Raw genomic sequence first — 24,736 nt, forward strand, 5'->3', positions numbered from 1 at the left:
CTCTGGCTGTACTTAGGCGGCATGAATTTATCAAGGAGAGATGCTAAGCTAAAAAAATATGAATAACAAGCTTAATAGATAAATTATTAGAGGATTCATCTCTAAAACAACAAATACATAGAAAAATTTTCTTGAGTAGTTTTAGGTGTTTGAAGAGGAACCCATCAAGGATGGGTCAAAGCATTAAGAGCCAAGGTCAACTCGGGATCAATTCGGAATTTAGATAATACATCTCTGAATACTTTCATCGTTAAAGTGAAATGTGACTTTATTACATCTTTTTTTTTTTTAAATGCCCTATTTATTACCTATCTGCAGTCTAAGTAGACTACAAAAGGTTTTTGGAGACATACTGCCATTCATCAACAGATGACTAATGTTCATATTAGGATTATTTCAAGCTAAACAATGATTATGTGAATGAAAATGGTTCGTTATATATAAAGAAAAAATGTTATTTCAAAAACAGTAAACTTATAATGTGACATCCGCTTCATTACAATTTCTGTAAAGACTTTCCTTGTCAAATAACATAAGCAGCATAAGGAACTTTGCTCTCAGCTGTCTGCCATAAGAATGGTTTCATTAAAATCATCTCCACAACCAACCAAATTACTTTCATCTACAGGAGCTGAGGAAGAAATTAATTTGATGCCTAACTGTAACTAGCAAGTAGTCTGCTTTTTTCAAAAGGCAGAAAGTTAGTGGGTTCTACCCTAGGCTTTTCCAGTAACTACACCCAGAATTGTGTTTAAAGCTGTGTTATTTTGTTTGACTCTTGGGTGAAATTTTGATTGTTTTTGAAAGTGAAAAACAAATGAGGTGGAGTTCTCATTGTGGCTTAGTGGAAACGAATCTGACTAGTATCCATGAGGATGCAGGTTTGATCCTTGGCTTTGCTCAGGTTAAAGGATCCTTTGTTGCCATGAGCTGTGGTGTAGGTTGCAGAAGCAGCTCGGATCCCAAGCTGCTGTGGCTGTGGCGCAGGCCAGCAGCTGCAGCTTCAATTTGAATCCTAGCTTGGGAACTTCCATATGCCACAGATGCGGCCCTTGAAAAGACTAAAAAAAAAGAGAAAATAGCTGTTACGAGATTATTCATTATGTTTTTACAAAGTATTTTTGCATAAGACATTGCTTGAGTCAGGGAAGCAGTTTTAAATCACTCTAAGCAATTATTTAAAATAATATAATTTTATTATATCTTCAAAAACTTGACTATTCCTTAATAGAATAAAACCCTTACCCAAGAAAGAATTCAAGGGTCTGTCCAAAAATAGTCAATGTAAGTAAATTTCTAATGACTTAATTATCTGTTTTCTGTCATCAAAAGTGCAGATAATTACATATTTTTATTTGAAATATATTATCACTTGTCTCAAAAAAATTTTATTTTTTAATTTTATTTTCAGGCCGCACCTGTGGTATATGAAAGCTCCTGGGTCAGGGATCAAATCCAAGCCATAGCTCTGACCTATGCTGCAAACTGCAGCAATGCTAGATCCTTTAGCCGACTATGCCAAGCCAGAGATCCAATCCGTGTCTCCTCAGCAACTGGCAGTAATCTGCTACAGTCAGATTCTTAATGCACTGCACCACAGTAGGAACTCCCTCAAAAAAATTTTAAGCTGCCTATTTAAATACATGTCTCTTTCTGATGATGGATTATAACAGATATGTAGAAATTATGAAAGGCCTAAATTACCATCCCTGTTAGACTGGGTGTGCAACATTAAAGTCAGCAGTGTTACTTTCCACAGTGTTAAGACATATTAAGTATTTATTAGGCTGCTAAGATTGGCTATTTGCAAAAGGTTCATTAATTTCTTGGAATAACCAGAGAAGGCCTTTCCAAGTTTGGGAAAGATGTTAAATTCATTCAAAACCAACTTACCTGAAAGAAAAACCCTTAAAGAGAGCTTTTAGTATTGAAGATGTTGAATTACCTCTCACTTGAGCTAAGCAAAACAAAACAATGAATCCATTATAAGGTACTTGTGAGACTCAGTCTTTGAGAAGACTACCAACTACATCCCCCTCTCCTTTAAATCTTCCTAATGATTTTGGCCCCAAATCTCAAATCTCATTCAAGAAACACTTTTTTGAGGATTCAGGCAGTGTTTGCTAAAAGCTAAGGATGCAAAGTAGAGTAAGATCTATCCAGTCCTTGCTCTCAATGAATTGATACTATGTTGATAGCAATAAAGACATAAACAAGTAAGTTATAATTCAGTGTAAAAAATTCCTCAAAGAAGTTATAAACAAAGTATCATGAGAATAAGTAAGAGATTAATGGAGTCATTTGGAAAAGGAAAATAGGGGACACTTGGGCTAGATCTTGAACGATAAGTTTACTGGGTGATGTGGAAAGGGGGATAAAGGGTCTTTTCACCTCCATCATCTTCTTTCCCTGCCTATAACTCTCAAAAATCATCACACTTTTATTCCTACTCCTACAAACTTTCATAACCCCTTAAGAGGTATTCTAATCCATCCTATACCATAAATTGATTCACTTTCCAAAATAAAGAGGTCTGGTCCCATTTATACTATGACGAAAAATCTTTCAGCTCCCTACTTCTCCTGAATTCTATAAAATCCTGACTCTTCCAATCAAGGCCCTCTACAATACGGCCATGACTATTTTTCCAAACTTTTTTTTCCACTGCTATTCTACCCATGGTACCCATGCTTCTTAAAGTAACTATTTACTTACTCATTTTCTAACATACTCCACACTTTCCATGTTTGAATCGATTTCTTTGTCCCAACAGTTATAAGGTTCATTATAACTTTCTGCAATGTTACTAGCATTTGATATGTGGCTAATACAACTAAGTAACTAAATTTTTACTTTTATCTAATTTTAATTAATTTAAATTTAAATAGCTACACATTTAAATAGTTAGTGGCTTCCATTTTGGACAGTCCAGGTCTAGAATGTTCATTCTATCTATAAAAACCATAACTATCCTTTAAGGCAATTTAAAATATAACCTCATAACAAAGCCTTTCTTGATTTCATCAATTAGAGATACCTTCACCTTTAACACTTCATTACTTGCTATATTCTGATCTGTATTATGCATTTTTTGGGTATCTCTTTTATTCTCACTTTTCCTCTGGCTACCAACTCTACTTCTCTCCCACTACCCAACAGTATGGAGCTTTTTAAGAATAGGGTTCATGTCTTCCTCATCTGTGTGCCTCATATAATCCCTAGCATAGAGTTTTGCACATAAAAGACTCACAGTTTCTGAAAGATTGATGAAGTGGAACTAATTCCCACTTGAAACAAAGAGACCCTAGATTTATTCTGCTTAGTTCAAGTCAGAGTAGTTGATCCTAATGATTTAAACAGTTTTAGGTGGATCACCAAACTGGCCACTGTTGTAGATAAGCCCTAAGCTGAGGAATTCATAAAAAAATAACTTAAATACTTAGCATAAGTATCACCCAAAACATTCTGATAACAACCTTAATTTGTTTGTTACCTTACTTCCATGAATAGATGGTACATAAACAACAAGATGAGACAAAGATGGATAGTCTTGGAGTCTTAATGTCAGAGACTAAAAAAAAAAAGGAAAAAAAGCTGATTTTATTTTTCAGAATATACAGAGCTTAAAGCATGTTAAAAGTATGATAAATGATAAACACATTTCTTACTTAATAAGTTATGAAAAAACTAATTTCAAACTTTATGTTCAATACTTTGTAAAATGCCCATGCTTCTATTTTCAGGTCAATGAGCCTGCTGAAAGTCAAATTTTTAATTATGTAAATATGCACTGCCAAAAATATTCCTTGAACTGTATCCTTTCCCATAAAACAAATGACGCTTAAACCCTACATTTAATTATTTCATGTAATTACTGCCAGATTTGGTGTCTTTTAATATTTGTCTATTTGTTTTGCATAATGTTCATTATGATCTCTACATTTATTTTGGTGGTATATGAGCATTCAATAGTTGATGACTGAATGGTTGTTCAATATGATGGAAGAACTACAATTAAATCTCAAATGATTCTGATCTAGCCTAAGAAATAAACAGTTCTTGGCTAATGATATGTATAAACATCATCCTCTGGAATTTATTCAGTAAATGACATGAATACAACAAGTTTAATAATACACTTCACCAAATGAACATTTATTCTCTTTTCAAAATTAAGACCATATCTTAGAGTCCACATTTTGAGGAATGAATAGATAGGAGGACTGGTCTATTTAATGAAAAGCCAGGCTATTAAACAGTTTTCAAGTCAATTTTTTTCCTGACAGTAGATGTGGGGGTGGGAGTAGTTTATGTTGTAATAATTCGTACGCATTAAGAAATTTCTGCACTCATTACTCTCCATTGTTCTTCAGAAGCACCAATGTGAGCAAGATGGATAGAGGTATTGAAGTTAAAGAACTGTCACTGAGTGACCCTCAAACAGCATGACAGATTCACCTGGGAGTATACCTCAACTTACTGGGCTGCACCTCAACTTACTCGACGACTCTGCAATAGACATAACATTTTCTAATGCAAATCAAAGGGCCTAAAAAGGGTCACACAAACAAAAGTTTCAGGCAACTGAAACCAACCAGACAGATGACAGACAGTATGAAAGATAAATTAATAAGAAAGAACCAGTTACTCTGTGTAGCCATCCATTCTGAGAGCTTTTATTATTTATTCTTAAGAATCATTTTTCTCAATAACCTATTTAGGATTGGAATACTTATATCAGTGTCAAAATGTATTTCCTTATAAGGTTCTCATATAATTATAATGTCAGTTGGAATCTGGCAATATGATATTCATGAAAATTGTTACACTGAAGGTAAGATTAATATGAAGTTTCGAAATTTTTTAGTGTTTTAAGGGTAAAGTGATCTTAATGCTGAGGCAACACAGAAAATCAAACACTAGTGTCTGGATGTCAGAAATCCTCAAGTTCTACTGCTGCATGGCAAAAGCTTTGGTGCCAAAGTATGATTTAGTCAAAGTAGTGACTAGATAATTTTTCTCATATAACTTTTCAAAGTTAACTATTTTGTTTGTTTTTAGCAATAAGTCCATTTGGATGTGCCAAATTCTTGGCTTGTGGTTTGTGTGTTTTTAGAAACTTCTTCATTGTACCATGACAGAAAAGTTCCATGTGACTGGTACTGTGAAGTCCCTAAACTGACTTTATTAAGTGCTTTGCTGGAGGAGTCTATTTATTAATAGTTCCACCAGCAAGGATGACAAACATGGTATGACTCTCATCCGACATTACCTTTATTGAGATGATATAAATATGAATAAAACCTACAAAATTTTTTCACTTTAATCTTTTCTTTCCCTTCAACCTCATCACAAAATAATTTTGTGTGTTTTCTATTAATGGCTCACACACACATATATATAACTTTAATTGTCATTATAATGGAAAAGTTTACTTGCATTTAATAATTATAATCTTCAACTGAGAATGCAAAAGACAGAATATTCTTTTTTTTTTTTTTTTTGTGATTTCTTGGGCCGCTCCTGCTGCATATGGAGGTTCCCAGGCTAGGGGTTGAATCAGAGCGGTAGCCACCAGCCTACACCAGAGCCACAGCAAAGCAGGATCCAAGCCGTGTCTGCAACCTACACCACAGCTCACAGCAACGCCGGATCCTTAACCCACTGAGCAAGGCCAGGGATCGAACCTACAACCTCATGGTTCCTAGTCGGATTCATTAACCACTGAGCCACGATGGAACTCCAAGACAGAATATTCTAATCCTTATTTTCTAACTTCTTTCTTCCACTTTTCTCCCCAAATTCTAGCAACTTGTTAATGCTGCTTGGCATTTTCTTCCAGTATCCACTACAGCAAGTAAGCAACTGGAAAAACTTATTCTTCTATTGCTCATCTAGCTGTTTCTTATATTTATTTATTGTGTATTTAGGGCCGCACCCGAGGTACATGGGGGTTCCCAGGTTAGGGTCCAATCGGAGCTGTAGCCACTGGCTTACGCCACAGCCACAGCAATGCAGGATCCAAGCCCGCATCTGCGATCTACACCACAGCTCACGGCAACGCCAGATCTTTAACCCACTGAGCAAGGCCAGGGATCGAACCTGCAACCTCATGGTTCCTAGTCGGATTCCTTTCCACTGTGCCACAATGGGAACTCCTGTTTCTTACATTTAGAGCAAACACAGGGTCTTAGAACTAGGTGAATACACTGTTTAACCTTTGAGACTTTAAAAAAATTATATAAGGATTTTATGATTTAAGAAATAACAATTAAAAAATAGTAGCAAAGTAACATTTTCTCAGGATTTTCTTCATTTATTTCTTTGTAACTCTTAAATTATAGACTGGATAGGATATCCAACCTGGAAATGCAAGGAAGTATTTAATATACCTTACAAACAATCAGTAAGTAAACTTCTGTTTGCTTTGCTCCTGTAGGCAGTTAGGACAGAACCACTGAGGGACTGGTTAAAATGTTCATGAGTCAAATCAATTATGTTTCATATATACAAAGCCAAATGAATCAATATGCACAAAGTAAGACTGACCAAGGTGACAGAAGGGAAAAAAAAAAAAAAAAACACACACACACACACACAAAAAAAACCCCACAACTATTCCAAAGTCAAGTGTCAGGACTTGCAATTATTCATTGTCATCATTCTTCTCAGCTGGTATAGTACAAAGTTGACTATGCAAATGGAAACATTCATGAGCACAAAAAACTAACTTAACTGGAGTTGGGAGACTATCAGGAGGACCAAGCAGAGGGCTTCACATTCAAATCTATGAGCACAGTATTCATTATGGAAATATATTTTTAAAATATAGATTTACTTGAAGACTAAAAACTTTCAACAGTGGCATAAGATTATCAGTTATAATAAATACAATCTGGACATTAGAACAGGTATTTTCATCAAATCTTAAGAGTTGTTTTATTTTCTCGACAATAAATTTTGTGAGTATGCAAATCAGCCTCTTGCAAAGACTTGCTGACCTACCAGTGCTACTTAAGGAAATCACTAAATTATTAAATAAATCACATGTAGTACTAAATAAAAGCAGATGGTTATTAAAGTGCTTAACTACAAATAACAGTGAAGTTGAAAAATGCTTTGTGTCTCTGAGATGCTTACTTCTCCACCGTAGGTCCTCTCCCCAAAATGAATTCTGAGTATTCAGCTTATTATTTTAAGACAGAACATTCCAAACAAACCCTTAACTGATTCTTAAAAATTTATCTATTGGATGATGCTATAACATACAGATTTAATTTTATTTAGGATTGCTGACATATAGTTTTAACTTCTGAAAGCTAAGAAAAAAAACTTAGAGAAAATATTTCTAAAATGTACATTAGTAAATCTCAAGTTCATTTAACACTTAGATGAATTTACAAAAGAATATATTGTACAATGCCTATAGGCTCAATATTACCTGGATGTTAACATTCTAAAACCATAATTTACCTTAATTGTTGGCAGCAGTTCAGCTTTCCATGATAAATCAACTCCTTGCCGGCTTTGAAATAAATATGAAAATACAATTAAGGACAAATATATCAGAGTATTATAAATTACATATAAGTGTCAGAGAAAAAAGAAACCATCAATGAACCTATCAGAGTTCTAATGAAGTCAAATCTAAGAAGTCTAATCCAATAATACACTTTACCCACTTTTCCTCTGGGAATAAAAAACTGTTTTTCCTTGCAACCAACTATCATTGTTGGCAAAAATTACTAGTATGTTAATTTCCTTTAATTTTAAAATGAATACTATAATTTAGTACGGTAGCAAAATGAGCTTAAGAATGTCTGAAAAAATTTTTTTCTAGATTAAAAAAAAATCTAGATACCAAAAAAAATGTATGAAACTATGCTTAAAGTGTGATTTGAGTATACATTATGTTGAGAAAAATGAACAAAGGTTCAAAACACTTACCACATAGAAGTGCTGTTTATGCAGCCAAAAATCCAACTATTTGTATCCTATTAATAAGAACAAAGCACACTAAATATTATAGAAAATAATTATATCTAATGGGCATCTTCAACATTTCACTGTTATATGATAGGGTCAATGGACACAATGGAAACATATAACAACAACTTGTTATTTAAAAATGTATCCAAGACATTGTCAAAAGTCATACAGGTCAAGGCTAAGCAAAGAAGTCTAATGTCAACACAGACAGGTAAGAAAGTTAACATGGAGCAGCAGTATGAGACACTGACCTGATGGGTTATCTCTTCACAGCATACTGCTAAGCAATTCTAATTTCTGACCTAACACTTTAAGAGTATTGAGTTCCCATTGTGGCTCAGTGGAAACAAATGTAACTAGCATCCATGAGGATGCAGGTTCGACCCCTGGCCTCGCTCAGTGGGTTAAAGATTCGGCATTGCTGTGAGCTGTGGTAGGTCCCAGACGCAGCTCGATCCTGTGTTGCTGTGGCTGTGGTGTAGGCAAGCAGCTACAGCTCCAATTTGACCGCCTAGCCTGGGAATCTCCATGTGCCATGAGTCCAGCCTTAAAAAGATGAAGACCAAAAATAAAAAATAAAAAAGAGTTCAGCAATGTCCACACTTGAATTAGGTAGTCACAAAGAAAATAACCTACATTTAAAAAACAGAACAGAAGAATAACAGTAGAAGAATGAACAACTAGATTTTGACTTTAATGGAAACATTAAAAAAATCCAGGGCCAAATAATCAAAAATAACAATCTAAGCACAGCTTTTTTATCATTATGTTCTCATTTGATTACTAGGCAAATAAATTCTATGCAACTGAGAATATGCTTGGCTTGGTTCCAAGGTTCAGGACTAAAACTGGTTATTACTTTATTAGCACAGCCTGGGAGTGCTTCAGAGATGGCTGTGGTATTTTTAAAATATTATGTATTTAGCTCCAGTCATTTTTTGTTTGTTTTTTAGGGCTGCATCCACGGCATATGGAGGTTTCCAGGCTAGGGGTCCAATCAGAGCTACAGCTGCTGGCCTATGCCACAGCCACAGCAACATTAGATCCGAGCTATGTCTGCGACCTACACCACAGCTCACGGCAATGCCGGATCCTTAATCCACTTAGCAAGGCCAGGGACTGAACCTGCTACCTCATGGTTCCTAGATGGATTTGTTTCTGCAGTGTCATGACAGGAACTCCCAGTCATTTAAGAGCAGTACAATCCAAGATTTTCACTACAACTTTTAATGAAGTAGTAAGAGCAATGCTCCAAGATCTAATAATGATCCAGCTACTGAAATCCCACCAGGGCATAAGAGAGAAACACTGCTGAGACAGCTATGTACATTTCCCCAAAGTACACAGACAGGACAATAAAATAACAATCTTTTCACTCAATTAATATTTATAAAGTTAACTGAGCTCCCAGTGTAGTTAAGAATCCAACTGCAGAGGTTTGAGTCACTGCAGAGGCATGGGTTCAATCCCCCATCTGATGCAGTGGGTTAAAGGATCTGGTGTTGCCACAACTGTGGCACAGGTCACAGATGTAGCTTGGATTTAATCCCTGGCCTGGGAATTTCCATATGCCATGGAACAAACCATTAAAAAAAATATTTATTAAGACCATTCCAAGGCCAAGGAATTATGCTAAGCCCTCAGGAAAAAGATTAATCAGGTAGACATAGCCTCTCTCTTCATTGAGCCTAAATAAAATTTTACAACATTTTTCAAGAATATAGAAAGGCAAGGTGAAAAAAAGCAAAAACAATGTGGTATTTCTCTGCTCTCCGTTGCTGGGAAAATACTTGTGTACTTCGTTATCAATTAACCTATACTTCCCAGAAAAATAACATGACGCGATAAAGTAAGGCAAAAGAACAGACGTGCACAGCCTAGGCAAACAAAATCAGGCAATTTCTCAAGATCCAACCCAGTTTTGAAATGGGTTTTTGTAGTTACTAAAGGAGTCTATCCTCAAACACAGCCGTTATTATGAAAACTGCATGTATTCCACACAACTTACTTCAGTGTATAGAGAACTCTGATTCATTCATCAACAGACTGAATATAGTATTATTCAAACACACCCTAAAACATGGTGTTGTTATAATTTGTCAAAAGAACAATTTCAGGTCATCTAGTAAACACCCCTAAATCAATTAATTATAAAGCTTGTATTGAAAATCTCGGAAAAAGCCACTCAGAATTTGCTAACTTCTAAAGTATACAGAAAAGAAAATGCTACTTGATCATAAAATTTATGGATCTAAAAAAAAACCAAAAAAAAAAAAAACTACCTACAGTAAAAAAATGAGGAAATGAGGCCCTTAATGGCTCCTAAAATCATTAGGTAAAAGACTGATTAGGAACTTTTTAATCCATGGATCATGCTGATACCACCTGAGTCCACTGATAAGCCTTTGCTACTAAAAGTGGGACAACCAGATATTATATACCTCCTGATGTGATAAGTACACAGCTCTACTTATAAAACATTCTTTGACAGATGTAAAACTGTGGCAATCCCACTAAAATTAGTATTCGTTAGCATCTAGCCCACAATGCCTGCCTACTATCTTTTCTAAAGACTTTGCTATATGGTCAAATGGCAGTGTCAAGCAACTAAGTGATATATTAGATCCTAGTCCTAAAAAATACAAATAATCCAACAAAAGGGAGATAAGAGAACTTGAAATTATGAAAGACGCAAATATAAAGTGAAGAATCCTAGAACATGAGAAAAAAAATCAGAATAGAGAGAAAAGAACCCAAATTGGGAAACAAATTCCTGAAAGAAGTGTTGATAAATTATTAAATTATTACTTAAACATTCCTAGCATAAAAAAGTATACTCAGAGCTTCTAACATGTTTCTGGCATTGGAGGTACTCATTAAAAAGAAATACAAACAAAATCATCATACTGATACTGTATGACTAAATACCACTGTAACAAAACATTAACTATGCTTTTTTAGAAAATATTTGGTATAAAAAGTATTGAAGAGTATGGAAGCCAATGGAAAAATAGGATTTACTTTATAAAACAAAGAACAACCTTGCTTAAATACATCTATTCTTTAAAGTACTAACAGAATTTTAGAATAAAAGGAGCTCAATTGAATTCAGAATACATTCATCCTAAACATACTGAAATTAAGGTAGGAAAAGAGTGTGGAATTCTTAAACTAGAGGGAAAATGTACAAGCTGATAGTATATTAATAGGTACAGAAGGACTGTGATTAGTACTTTTCAATCAAAACTATTCCAGATAAATGTTTTTCACCTAATAGATTAAATAATAGTTCATAGCTAACGATGAGATCCATTAGATAGTAGTTGAACCTTAAAAATAAATGGAAGCCTTTTAAACTTACATAAAATGTACCAATTTTCTTACCAGCATAGTGCTTTGACAATAGACATGAGTGTAGATTTTTCTATGATTTGCAAGGGGAAAAGTGAAATATATCTTATCAGATTCCTGAAAAAAAAAAAAAAAAAGAGGGAAACATAAAATGATCATGAGGCTAGAAAATTTCATTCAAAATTTCAGGTAAGTGAAGAATTTTTCTAATTAATTCTGATTAGTAGTTCTAATTCTATCATTCTTGGTATTGCTGAGAACCAACCAATCTTCTAGGAATGGGAAGAAGATACATATGCAAGATAGATCAGGTACAAACTCTGTAGTCCTGAATTTGTCTTGGAAGTATCAGTATGAATACATGTTTGTTTTGTCTACGTGGCTTTGTTTTTTGGTTTTATGACCAAGGTAAAATACATTTCTTAGCTCTGTTCACTGAAAAGGCCTAAGAAATGATAAATCATTAGCCATAAACATCTCTAGTGCCCAAACTATAGTTTTCAGATACCATTTTCCAAATAATAGGAAAAGCTCCTTAGACAAAAAGCAGATTTAAGGCCTGGGACTGGAAATGTTACTCAACTAGCTAAAATACCTTCTCATACTAGAAAGTGAGGAAAATATCAAAGACAACCAAAGAGCCGCTGTACCAAAAAGATTGAGGAAGCTACCCTGAAATGTCTTCCAGGGGTCAAAGATAGAACAATTTTAATATCGATTTTAGTATCAAAGACAGAACAACATTAGTATTTTAGTTCAGACAGGAAAAACAGAAACGTTTAAGATCATAACACTGGAGGAACCATCCCTCAAAACATCTTACAGTCACTGATGGAGGACATTTGTGAGCCAACACATTACTCTGAAAACCAGTAAATATAAGATCCAAACAATTATCATTTTTTCCTTTGTAATTTGTTCCACTTTTGATAAATTTAGTAGATGAGAAGCTTTTCTATACAGTGTTCCAGTTTTTTTTTTTAATGTTTCATTTCTTTTGGTCTTTTTGACATTTCTTGGGCTGCTCTCACGGCATATGGAGGTTTCCAGGCTAGGGGTCCAATCGGAGCTGTAGCCACTGGCTCATGCCAGAGCCACAGCAACGCGGAATCCGAGCCGCGTCTGCAACCTGCACCACAGTTCACGGCAACGCTGGATCCTTAACCCACTGAGCAAGGCCAGGGATTGAACCCGCAACCTCATGGTTCCTAGTCGGATTAGTTAACCACTGCGCCACGATGGGAACTCCTATAGTGTTCCAGTTATTAAATGAAGAGGGAATAATCAAATTCACATCTCACTGTATTTGCACCCCCCAAATGAATCTAATCTAGGCCTTCTTCATCAATAACTGCTAACAAAAGAGAGATGTCTAGCAAAAACAAAAGCAAAACAAAAACCAGAAATCTGAAGAAGCATTTGGATTCACCTACCAAATCACATAATAGTAGACAAAGGAATATACCGAATGACGCTATAGGAAAGCAATCAGCAAAATCAAGACTATGTGAAACTCTTATTGGACAAATGCCTTTTTTCCCCAAAAACTAACTGCAAGGGGAAAAAAAGGGTGGAAAAAGTATTAGAGATTAAGAGAGGAATGAGACATAACAAAATATAATACACAGGCCTTGTTTGTACCCTAATTTAAACAAACTGGAAAACAAAGAAATAACAAAACATTTGACCATTATGATAAAACTAGAAAATTGAAGACTGACTAGGTTTTAAGGAATTATTACTGAATTGATTTAATATGGGAAAATAACATGTAGTTATTCCCTTAAAAGAGTCTAACTTTGAAAGAATATTTTTGGAAAAAAATGCTAAATCCATTGTTAGTATACTTACATTGTAAGCCACATAGGTCCACTTAGACACTTTTACTGGCACCCACATAGATGTCCCTAAGATAAAAGAAATTAATTTACTTCACTTTTTTTTTAATATTAAGTGATTTCTTTTACTGAATTTCTCAATCACAACAGAATTTGGAAAAAAAGCAGTTTCTTGGAGTTCCCATCGTGGCACAGCAGAAATGAATCCGACTAGAAACCATGAGGTTGTAGCTTGGATCCCTGGCCTTGCTCAGTGGGTTAAGGATCCAGCGTTGCCGTGAACTGTGGTGTAGGTCGCAGTTGTGGCTCAGATCTGGCGTTGCTGTGACTGCGGTGTAGGCCGGCGGCTACAGCTCTGATTGGACCCCTACCCTGGGAACTCCATATGCCATGGGTACGGCCCTAAAAAGACACACAAAAAAGAAAAAAAGCAGTGTCTTGAACACTGGCTATTTTAAAATAGAAAATTCAATGAGATGTTCTCTTTATGCTCATCAGCAAGGAATACTCACAAGCATTTAAAATCTGTTTGGTATCTAAACTATAAGGATTACCAGCAGAAGAAAGCATATTTCATTTTCTAAACTCAGTAAAGTATGACATACACTTGAAAACAAAATTTACCAGCAAAAGATGTACTGTTAAACCAAAAGACTGGAAAATGATTAAGAAGCTAAGTCAGGAATGACACAGCACTTATTTTATGTGTCTAGCAGGCGAACAGAGACATTTACTCTTAAATTTTTCTGCTGTCATGTTATTTTCAATACAAAATTTTTATCAGAAATATCTTACAAATTGCTTTTTTACTTTCTCCCTCCTTAGCCAAGAACCTCATAAGAAACCAGCATAGGGAAATTAATAAAATATAATAGGATTATAATACCTGAAGTATTATAGCTTCAAATAATTTATCTGTTAATAACAAATTTACTTAAAAATAAAGCTCTACTTAAAATCAAAACATGTTATTACCACCAACCTGTTAAGTCAGAAATTATTGACGGATTTTCCTCAAAGTGTTTTGCTGGGTGTCTTATAAAGTGGTGATTCAAAACAGACAATTTCTTCTTGGGATTTTGAGTTATCTAGAAAGAAAATCGATACATCCTGTATCCTTTTATATTCACTGTGATGACTTCATGAAACTTTGTTTCAAGAAATAATGATAAAAGCCAACAGTTAGTTACCCTGGGCCACGCACTGTTTTAAGTGTTTTAACATCTTACTCACTCATTTAATTACCATAAGAACTCTAGGAGATATTAAAATTTGACCTGCATTTTAAATATTAAAAAACTAAAACATGAGAAATTAAGAAACTTTCCCAAGGTTACACTCCATTTAAGAGTCTGGTCCAGGATTGAAACCCAGGGATCCTGGCTCCAGAGCCCATGCTATTAACCATTAGGCAATAGCGCCTCTGAAGCAACTGCTAAAAATAAAAACATATAAAGATATATAGAATCAGAAGAACTTAAGAAACCCTCTGGTTTAGTGATTCCAACATTCTAGTTTCCAAACTGAGACCAGCACCAATCCCTCAACATAGAATTCAGTGGCCACTAGAGAAAATGAATTAAATTGCCAAATGCCCTTCCTTAGAAAATTCCTTTATTTACTCTGTCATACTTTCTTTGGGTCAAAATACCCTTTCTTTTGTGAAATAAAAATTAGAGTAAACTGGACTTTTCTGTTGAATGTTTTTTTTTTTTTTTTTTTTTTTGTCTTTTGTCTTTTGTCTTTTGTCTTTTGTTGTTGTTGTTGTTGCTATTTCTTGGGCCGCTCCCGCGGCATATGGAGGTTCCCAGGCTAGGGGTTGAATAGGAGCTGTAGCCACCGGCCTACGCCAGAGCCACAGCAACGCATGATCCGAGCCGCGTCTGCAACCTACGCCACAGCTCACGGCAACGCCAGATCGTCAACCCACTGAGCAAGGGCAGGGACCGAACCCGCAACCTCATGGTTCCTAGTCGGATTCGTTAACCACTGCGCCACGACGGGAACTCCATGTTGAATGTTTTAAAACATCCTAATATAATAAATGTTGGCAACTTTATATCAGTCCCTCCCTTTTAAAAAATGTACTAGCATATAAAAATCCATTTAAAATCTACCACTATTTGATATTCTAGTTTAAACTTGGAGGTTCTGACAGCTAAGTGATTTTCTCAACAACACAGTGAGAAAAATGACAAAAAAAAGACAGTGAAGATGCAGGTCTATACGAAATCATTTCAACCTTAGGAAGTCACCTAGCATTTGCTTGAACATTTCTAACTTCCTACTTTGTAAGACAGTACATTCCAATTTTAAAAATTCTTAGCAGAAGAGTGTTCTGCCCTAGTTAGAGCAAATATCTGCTTCCCTATTACTTTGAAATAGTATATTGGGGAACAGATCTTCAAAAAATTAAAGATGTTACATGCCCTCTCTTCTACAGATTAAACAACTTCACAAAACACCAACTGTTCTTCACAGAACTATTTCAAATCCTTCACTACTCTGACTGCCTCCTCTGGATAAACTCAGGTTTGATGTCTCTCTTAAAATAGGATATACAAAATAGAATACAGTCCTCTAGATATTGTGTAAGCAGACTGGAGGACATTAGAATTTTACCTTCATTGATGCAAACTCTATATTGCAATCAACTCAGTCTAATATAAAATTATTTTTTATTTTTTTAAAAAAGCAGCAATCCCATTTACCATTGCATCAAAAAGAATAAAATACTTAGGAATAAACCTACCTAAAAGAGACAAAAGACCTGTACTCTGAAAACTATAAGACACTGATGAAAGAAATCAAAGATGACACAAAGAGATGGAAAGACATACCATGATCTTGGATTGGAAGAGTCAATATTATCAAAATGTCTATACCACCCAAGGCAATCTACAGATTCAATGCAATCCCTATCAAATCATCAAGGACATTTTTCACAGAACTCGAACAAAATATTTTAAAGTTTGTTTGGAAGCACAAGAGACCCAGAATAGCCAAAGCCATCCTGAAAAAGAAAATGGAGCTGGAGGAATCAGGCTCCCTGACTTCAGACTATACTACAAAGCTACAGTCATCAAAACCATATGGTACTGGCACAAAGACAGAAATATAGATCAGTGGAATAGCACAGAAAGCCCAGAATTAAACCCACGCACCTACAGTCAACTAGTCTATGACAAAGGCGGCAAGAATATACAATGGAGAAAAGACAGTCCCTTCAATAAGTGCTGCTGGGAAATCTGGACAGCCACATGAAAAAGAATGAAATTAGAACACTTCCTAACACCATACATAAAAATAAGCTCAAGATCGATTAAAGACCTAGATATAAGACCAGACACTATAAAACTCTTAGAGGAAAACATAGGCCAAACACTCTCCAACATAAACAGCAGCAACATCTTCTCAAATCCACCTCCTAGAGCAGTGACAAAATAAATAAATAAATAAATAAATAAATAAATAAATAAATAAATAAAATAAACAAATGGGACTTAATTAAACTCAAAAGTTTCTGCACAGCAAAGGAAACCCTAAACAAAACGAAAAGACAACCCACAGAGTGGGAGAAAATCTTTGCAAATGCAGTGACTGACAAGGGATTAATCTCCAAAATTTATAAACACTTCCTACCACTCAATACCAAATAAACCCAAACAACTCCATCAAAAAATGCGCAGAAGATCTAAACAGACAATTCTCCAAAGAAAACATACACATGGCCAAAAAACACATGAAAAGATGTTCATCATCACTCATTATTAGAGAAATGCAAATCAAAACCACTATGAGTTACCACCTTACACTGGCCAGAATGGCCATCACCAAAATGTCTAAAACAGTAAGTGCTGGAGAGCATGGGGAGCAAAAGGAACCCTATTACACTGTTGGTGAGAATGTAAACTGGTGCAACCACTGTGGAAAACAGTATGGAGATTCCTCAGAAAACTAAAAAGAGAATTACCATTTAATCCAGCAATCCCACTCCTGGACATCTATCCAGAGAAAACCATGACTGCGAAAAGACACATGTACTCCAATGTTCACTACAGCACTATTTGCAATAGCCAAGACATGGAAATAACCTAAATGCCCATCAAGAGAAGAGTGGATGAAGAAGATGCGGTACATATACACAATGGAATGTTAGTCAATAAAAGAAAAGAAATAATGGCATTTGCAGCAACATGAATGGATCTAGAAATTATTATGCTAATTGAAGTCAGTCAGACAGTGAGACACCAACATCAAATGCTATCACTTACATGTGGAATCTAAAATGGGCACACAATGAACTTCTTTGCAGTACAGAGACTGACTCACAGACTGAAAAACTTATGGTTTCCAAATGAGACAGGTTGGGGGGGTGAGGGGATATACTTAGGGTTTGGGATGGAAATGTTATAAAATTTGGTGTGATGATTGTTGTACACCTATAAATGTCATAAAATTCATTAAGTAATTAAAAAAAAAAAAGCAGCTACATCCTTTCCGAAACCAATTAAAAGCCCAGAGGACTTTCTACCAAAAGTTCAGTTAAGTTAGGACTCTCTCATCCTTATTTATTATCTAGGGAATCAACCCACTGACAAGTTTTCAGCTATGACTTTTATACTGATAACCACTCAAAATTACTCTCTGATACTCATTCCTTGGTACCACATGTTTGGGACTAATTATTCTTTGAGTTACAGTTTCCTTGTATATATGTTTGTTTCTCCTAAACTATATGCTTCTTAAAGAGTAGGAATCATATCTTAACACTTTATTATCTAATATTTAGTTTATAATATATAGTGAGTTGGTGAAACAGAAGTTTCATATAATACTTTGATTCTTAGCAGTATTAGTTATCAAAAATTTCTCATTTGTTCCTTGAAATAAGTCTCCAAAATACTTATCCACCCAGAATTATATTATATGTCAGTATTAAGAGTTTTCTCATCTTGGAATTTTAATGGAAAACAAGATTTGATTTTTTTAGAATTGGTTTTAGGTACAATTTTTAAAGAATATACCTGTATGAGAGTCAACTGTTCACTGGCTGAAATGGTGTTTTTCCTAAACCTACCAAATGTCATTTCAAACACAAACTGGTCAAATACAAGTTTTAATTGATTGTATTATCATATGTAGTTGCACAGACTAAAAAATTTGCCATAGTTAAAGACTCACAATTTAAACAAGGTTGAAAAACTGAAAAATGTTTGTATTCCAGGACCACATGATTCCAGTGTTAGCAATGTTAACTCTATGAAGCTGATTTACTTCAATAAATATATTAATTTAAATATGGTACCTTGTGGTTTAAAATGTGGTAAACGGAACAATTTGGATCTCTCTTATTGCATTCTTCAGGAGAGAGCTAAGTATCTATCATTCTCTCTAATAACAGTTATGCAGTTTTCTGAAGGGTTAAGGAAAAGAACAGACTCTACCATACTCCTAAGAGAGCTACAGAAACAAGGTCAAAACACATGTTAGGGAAAGCATGACCTAAAGATCTATTGAGAAAGAAGCCACACATGATAGTCTCTCAAAGAACTGGAGCCTTCAGGGGAAAGAATCCAAAAATATCTCACATAATGAAAAAAATTACCTAAAACACAAGGAACTTTTCCTCCAAAAGAAGAAGCCAGAGCCACAGTTCTCAAAATATACTTCTATGGAACAGAGATGCACTGCAAAATGACCTGAGGTGAAAGTCTGCTTAAGGTTGAGTAATGGCAATTTGTTCCCAGTACACAGGAAAAAAATAAAAATTAAGTTAATAGGTAGAATTCTATGAATTGTGCTGAAATCCTTGGTGCCCACCACTACAATTTATCCGTAAGGATACAAGAAAGACATGAAAGACTAATATGATTTCCAGGTGTCCTGGTGATTAAATAACTTAGAAAATCACTGGCTTGGAGAGTTTCTATCTTAAATCTCAATACAGAAAAGGTTTGACTCTAGAAGTACCTAATTTAGGTTCTGGCACACTTGTGTATTCAATGAATGTAGATATTTTGATACTCTTACATATGGATATTTGTAATAATTATTTCCCTTAAGGTAAAAAAAAGAAGAATATATATCAAATTTTAAACAGTAAAGGGGAATAACTGGAGGAAGATTTAAGGTATTCTTTCACGTTTTCATTTTTATTGCAGTCTTTATTAATAGTGATCAAAGTAGTATCAGAAAAAATAAAGGTAGTTACATTTGGAAACTAATACAGTCAATATAAGGTGGAGGCTTCTATTTTCATCAAAGAAAAAAGTTATCAAATCTATCACTGCTCTAACAAAAGCTTTGCTTTGTTGAAATAACCTTTAATTTAAAAATACATACTTGTTTAGTATCAGCATCAATAAGATCAAAGAAGGCTCGAACTGTAGTCAATTGCAATTGTTTACACCTAAAGAACAAAATAAATGTTACAAATGAAACTTCCTCTAAAAATATACTTTTGATACAAACATGAACAATTCTATAATTTAATGGAATATATGAATTTCCCTTAATGTTGAAAACTCAAATTATTTGAGTCCTTATTACTAAGCATATATCTTAAAGCTTCATTACTTAAAAATGAAGTAAATTAGGTCTTTCTGGATATTGGAGAGCAGATCTGTCAGGATCCCTCTATCTTTCCTAAATCTCCATGTCTGCCCCATCTTCCTATGTCTGAACTGTTGTGGTTCCTATAGAAGCCACTGACTGCAAAACCAGAGGAGGGTCAGAAAAGAATTCTTTAAGTCAAAACATAGAAAAGATACTAGGTTAGGGACTATGTATTTCTCCATCCTTATATTAACCTATTTATTTATTTATAATAAGGGTAAATCTAATTCCTACTTGGTTTTCAATATGCTGCTCTAGAATAGTCATTAATCAAGTTTCCCGAGTTTGGTGACTGGCCAAAAAGCCCAATTTGTAAGTGTCTTTGATTCTGCCCAAATATGACAAACTCTAGACTAGCTTCATTTGAGACTGATGCTACTTGTTCTTTAGGAGAAGATTTTATAGGTTGTCAAGGACACCTTGGTCAAAAAACCAAGACGAGAAAAAAGGTTGGAGTTCTAAGCCCCTAAGTAAATCTTTCTCCTCAATCCTTATTTATTTATGGATAAAGCTCTAAGAAAGCTAACAAACCATGCAATTCATTGATGAGAAAAGAGGACCATCACTAATTACTAAAATAAGTTATATGAACTTACCATACAATGGAAAGGTGGTCTGTTGAGACCCAGGTCTTAGGCACTGCTGAACTCTGAAAGAAAAGAAATAAAACTATACTTAAGAAAAGCATATTTGTCAGTCTCCCAAAGTCCTGAAATTCTTATAGGCTAATATGTAGAAACATGTAATATCAGTTTCACTATTTTATGACAGACATTTTAAAATGATGCATTCTTATAAAAGGTGATCCAAAAATATTTAGATATTTCCTGCATACAATAATTCTCTGTCATTGCTGCTTAGTCAGGCTTAAATTACCCTTTAAAAATTATTAAAACATCCCCAGATTACTTACTGTAGTTTAATGTCTAACTCATTACTCTAATAACAGGTTGAGTTTATAATTCTTTAATAAATCTTAGTGTATATTTAAGTTACAATAGATATTTTAGTAATTTTAGTTCTGACTAGACTATCACTTAATATGTTAACTCTAATCAGGGTGTGCCTGAGAAATACCTAGGCTGGGGAGATTTTTCAAAATAAATATGTCTGATCACAAAACTACCAAATTAGACTCTTTTAGTGGAGTCCAGGCTTACTTATTTTGAAAACAAAAACAAAAAAACCCTTGGAGTTCCCGTCGTGGCACAGTGGTTAACGAATCCGACTAGGAACCATGAGGTTGCGGGTTCAGTCCCTGTCCTTGCTCAGTGGGTTAACGATCCTGCGTTGCTGTGAGCTGTGGTGTAGGTTGCAGACGTGGCTCGGATCCCGTGTTGCTGTGGCTCTGGCGCAGGCCAGTGGCTACAGCTCCGATTCGACCCCTAGCCTGGGAACCTCCATATGCCATATAGCAAAAAGACAAAAAAAAAAAAAAAAAAAAAACCCAAAAAACCAAAACCCTAGATCATTAGGATACAAACTGCTGGTTAGAGAGAGAAATGCAAAAGCCTACTAAAAAAATCTAATTATTTGTGGAAGGCTTCCTAACAATGGCACAACACCCTCCAAGAATTAAACCTTTTTTCATGCAAAGTAATGACCTCCCTGTGAACAGTATCTTACATACAATGGGGGAAAATTAAGTAAACCTGGTATTATTTTTCAGTTTCTTTGCACTGTCAAAGACACAATGAGATGCCCTTCCTAGAACTGTCAAAACAAAAGGAGAACAGGAAACTAATAGCCCTATATGCAAGAAAATTTACAGACAATGAACATGCCTCTTTAATTAAAAAAAAAGTTATTTGCAACTAAAAAAAAAGTATAACTTCTAAGGAGTCATCAAGTCACTGTCACTCTTGTACTCGAGGAAGAACAATGGGTACTTGGTTTCAGACTCTAAAGCTGGAGGAAACTACAGCATACTTAATGAACTTATAAACATCAGCTACCTTATTTAGAAATTACTGCTGAGAACTTACTTTAAAAATTGAGACAACCAGAGTTCACTGTGGTTCTAAGGTTATATTAGATGCTCAGCAGAGTAAGAACTCACAGTAGACATAATTTACTACTAACAAGTACATAAAGCTGGTTTACTTTCATTCTTTGCTAGAGCGGAAGAAGGAAAGTCAACACAAATAAATAAGCAGTTGCTTATCATTTTTATGGTAAAAACTGCTGAATGTCCACCAAAATCTTCCTTTTTCACACACTTAGCTGACTGCACGTCTCAGTCTCATTCTAAGGTATGACTAAGTTTTCTCTAATAATATATGAACAAGAGTGATGTGTGCCATCTCCAGGCCTGACTGATCTCCTAAAGCTCTTTCCCCCTTCATGTGAGTTGAAACAGTTATGATTAGGGCAGTCTTGGAGGTAAAGCATTTAAGAAGGGGGAACCTACTATCAGCCTGGGTCCCTTTAATGAGATTCCTTCAAAAACCACCCACCACTTAAATGTACACATAGGGCAGTTATATGAGCAAAACGTAAAATTCTGTGTTTAAGTGTCATTACCTGCGTGAGTGAATATTACAGGTCAGCCTACTCTACTAATGTAACTGAAGTCTCTAAAATAATTTTTCTAGTCACAATGGATAAAAATGCCATTTAACTGTTCTTGAGATAATCACTAAAAAGTTACTTCTTAATAACTGTTTTTTAAAATGAGAAATGCTTGGAAAAATAAAACTTTTTTCAGGACCCAAAAAAAAAAAAAAAAAAAAAGACTGTTGATTAGTTAGGAGCTAAAAACCAAGTAATTAAATACTTACTCAGATTATACAATAACTAGCTTTGAGAAAGTTCCATAATAAGTAAAATATATTTTCATCAAAGACATAGATATATAAGCTGCCTTGAACAGAACATATTATTAAATGCATTAGAAAGGACAGAAATCTGCAGGCATGCACACACACACACGTCATTAAAAAGACCAAAGTCTCTAAAAGCTTCAGGATGTGTTATCAATACATCATCATGTTCCAGACCAAGACTAGGAAATAGTATACCCAATTTTATACGACTACAAACATCCATGTTTACTAAGGTGTTCATATTTAGAGTTTTGAGAACTTCTAGCACATATCTGCCCAAAATATTCATCATCAAATAATAGGATCCATACCAACAATGGAGCTTGAGAGATTTACCAATTAGTTCTAAAGCTATTATGGGTACATCACAACTTCTCCAGTTATATATTTAAAAACTGCAGATAAGAATAGAATAGCTTAAAAATTCTTGTTCTACATATGGCAAGCCATCAGTAGTATCTGTTTATAGAATGATTAGAAATCTAAGGAAGAGCAAATAGCAGATAAGCTGAGCAAAGGAGTATCTTTGAAGAGGACAACTATGAAACAACGAATGCTCACTTAAAAAACAAAAGGAATGCTATGAATTTAATTTATATTTGGGGTTAAAAAGTTAAGTTCATAACTGAAGACTTCAAGGTTAAAAATATAAGAAATATATAAATCCTAAAAGGAAAGTTGAACTTATTTTATAGAAGCTATATATCCCTGCTAAAGACCAAATACTTGATATCCTAGCAGGGAAGAATAATTAGCAAATTAATTAATCAGGGTCTATCTATACTTTCAAAGTTAATTTTTTTTTGTCTTTTTATGGCCACACTCACGGCATAAGGAAGGTCCTAGGCTAGGGGTGGAACTGGAGCTACAGCCTACACCACAGACAGAGCAGCACAAGATACAAGTCATGCCTGCAACCTATGCTGCAGCTCATGGCAATGCCAGATTCTTAACCCACTGAGCAAAGCCAGGGATCGAACCCGCATCTTCATGGATACTGGTTGGGTTCTTAACCTGATGAGCTAATTTTTAAATTCTAAAATCAGTAAACTTCCATTCAAGTTTACAATTCAAGAGTATGTGAAATTCCACTACTACTGTAATAATGTATACAGCATATCACTGAGACACAACAAGGGGCCCTGGGACTTTAGGTCACACTTTCTCTCTGTCTTTTTTTTTAGGACTACCCCGGCAGCATACGGAAGTTGGTGGGCTAGGGGCTAAATCAGAGCTGCAGGCCTATGCCACAGCCACAGCAACACCGGACCCAAGCTGAATATGCAACCTATGCTGCAACTTGCAGCAACACTAGATCCTTAACCCACTGTGGAAGGCCAGGGATTGAACCAGGATCCTAATGGACATGATGTTGGGTTCTTAACCCGATAAGCCACAATAGGAACTCCTAGGCCACACTTTCTTACACTTAAAATTCTAATCAACAGATAGATACTTATTTTGAACAAGATACAAGTATCCTCATAAATAAAAGTCATTTGCACAAAGTTTCTAAAATCCTTTTCTAAGTATCCATGCCTCTGCCTTCTCAAAATACTCATACTCATTCTTTTATATTCTTTCTCTCTCACACACACATGCATGCACATGTGCACACACAAATAGCATACTATGCCAACTAAGCAATCACTTTCAAGCAACTACATATTTCTCCTTTCATACCCATATCCCTCATGTTACTACTTCAGTAGAATCTTAAAAAAGATTACCACAACAGATAAGGCACTGGTATGATCGCTTAATTTTGGTAGAAAAGTCAGTCCTGAACGAACTTGGTAATCCCGGAATCCTCCAGCTACAGAAAGCGTGGTTAAATTTATGTGTCTAGCATTTAGAATCCAATAGTTATTTACAGTCATATAAAAATCTGGTAGGAAATAAAAAAAGACATACGTTAAAAATTAGTAATCATTCCCTCCAACAATAATATATCCATACTATGAATATTAAACTGAGTTTCTGTTTAGGCCATATGAATGGTCAATAAATATCATCCATATTTCTCTATTTTGAGTAAAATCAGTATCTTTACACATACTCTACTTTCCTCATTAAATCAGAGTACAAATACTAAGAGTTAGTAAAAGTATCAAT

General features: G+C 34.9%; 1 protein-coding gene across 6 annotated transcripts in view; it reads right to left on the bottom strand.

The window, feature by feature from the left end:
* The window catches only part of PGAP1 (post-GPI attachment to proteins inositol deacylase 1), a 112,757-nt gene that overhangs the window by 61,947 nt on the left and 26,074 nt on the right, over positions 1-24,736 (bottom strand). For all 6 annotated transcript variants that reach the window (XR_014830018.1, XR_014830019.1, XR_014830020.1 and 3 more), the window contains exons 5-13: positions 24,352-24,509; positions 20,393-20,445; positions 19,524-19,590; positions 14,161-14,266; positions 13,192-13,247; positions 11,374-11,457; positions 7,948-7,994; positions 7,474-7,525; positions 3,494-3,571 (exon numbers count right to left, since the gene is read on the bottom strand). Coding sequence is in view for 3 of the 6 variants with exons in the window: in XM_085000282.1 (XP_084856408.1) it covers positions 3,494-3,571; positions 7,474-7,525; positions 7,948-7,994; positions 11,374-11,457; positions 13,192-13,247; positions 14,161-14,266; positions 19,524-19,590; positions 20,393-20,445; positions 24,352-24,509 (701 nt within the window). In the remaining 3 variants the exon portion in view is untranslated. The remainder of the gene's footprint in view (positions 1-3,493; positions 3,572-7,473; positions 7,526-7,947; positions 7,995-11,373; positions 11,458-13,191; positions 13,248-14,160; positions 14,267-19,523; positions 19,591-20,392; positions 20,446-24,351; positions 24,510-24,736) is intronic.

The sequence above is a fragment of the Sus scrofa genome, chromosome 15 (assembly GCF_054392235.1).
Source record: "Sus scrofa isolate SSC_HxYL_T2T_F1_AM1 chromosome 15, Sscrofa_HxYL_maternal_Yorkshire_Landrace_v2.0, whole genome shotgun sequence".
Classification (NCBI taxonomy): Eukaryota; Metazoa; Chordata; class Mammalia; order Artiodactyla; family Suidae; genus Sus; species Sus scrofa.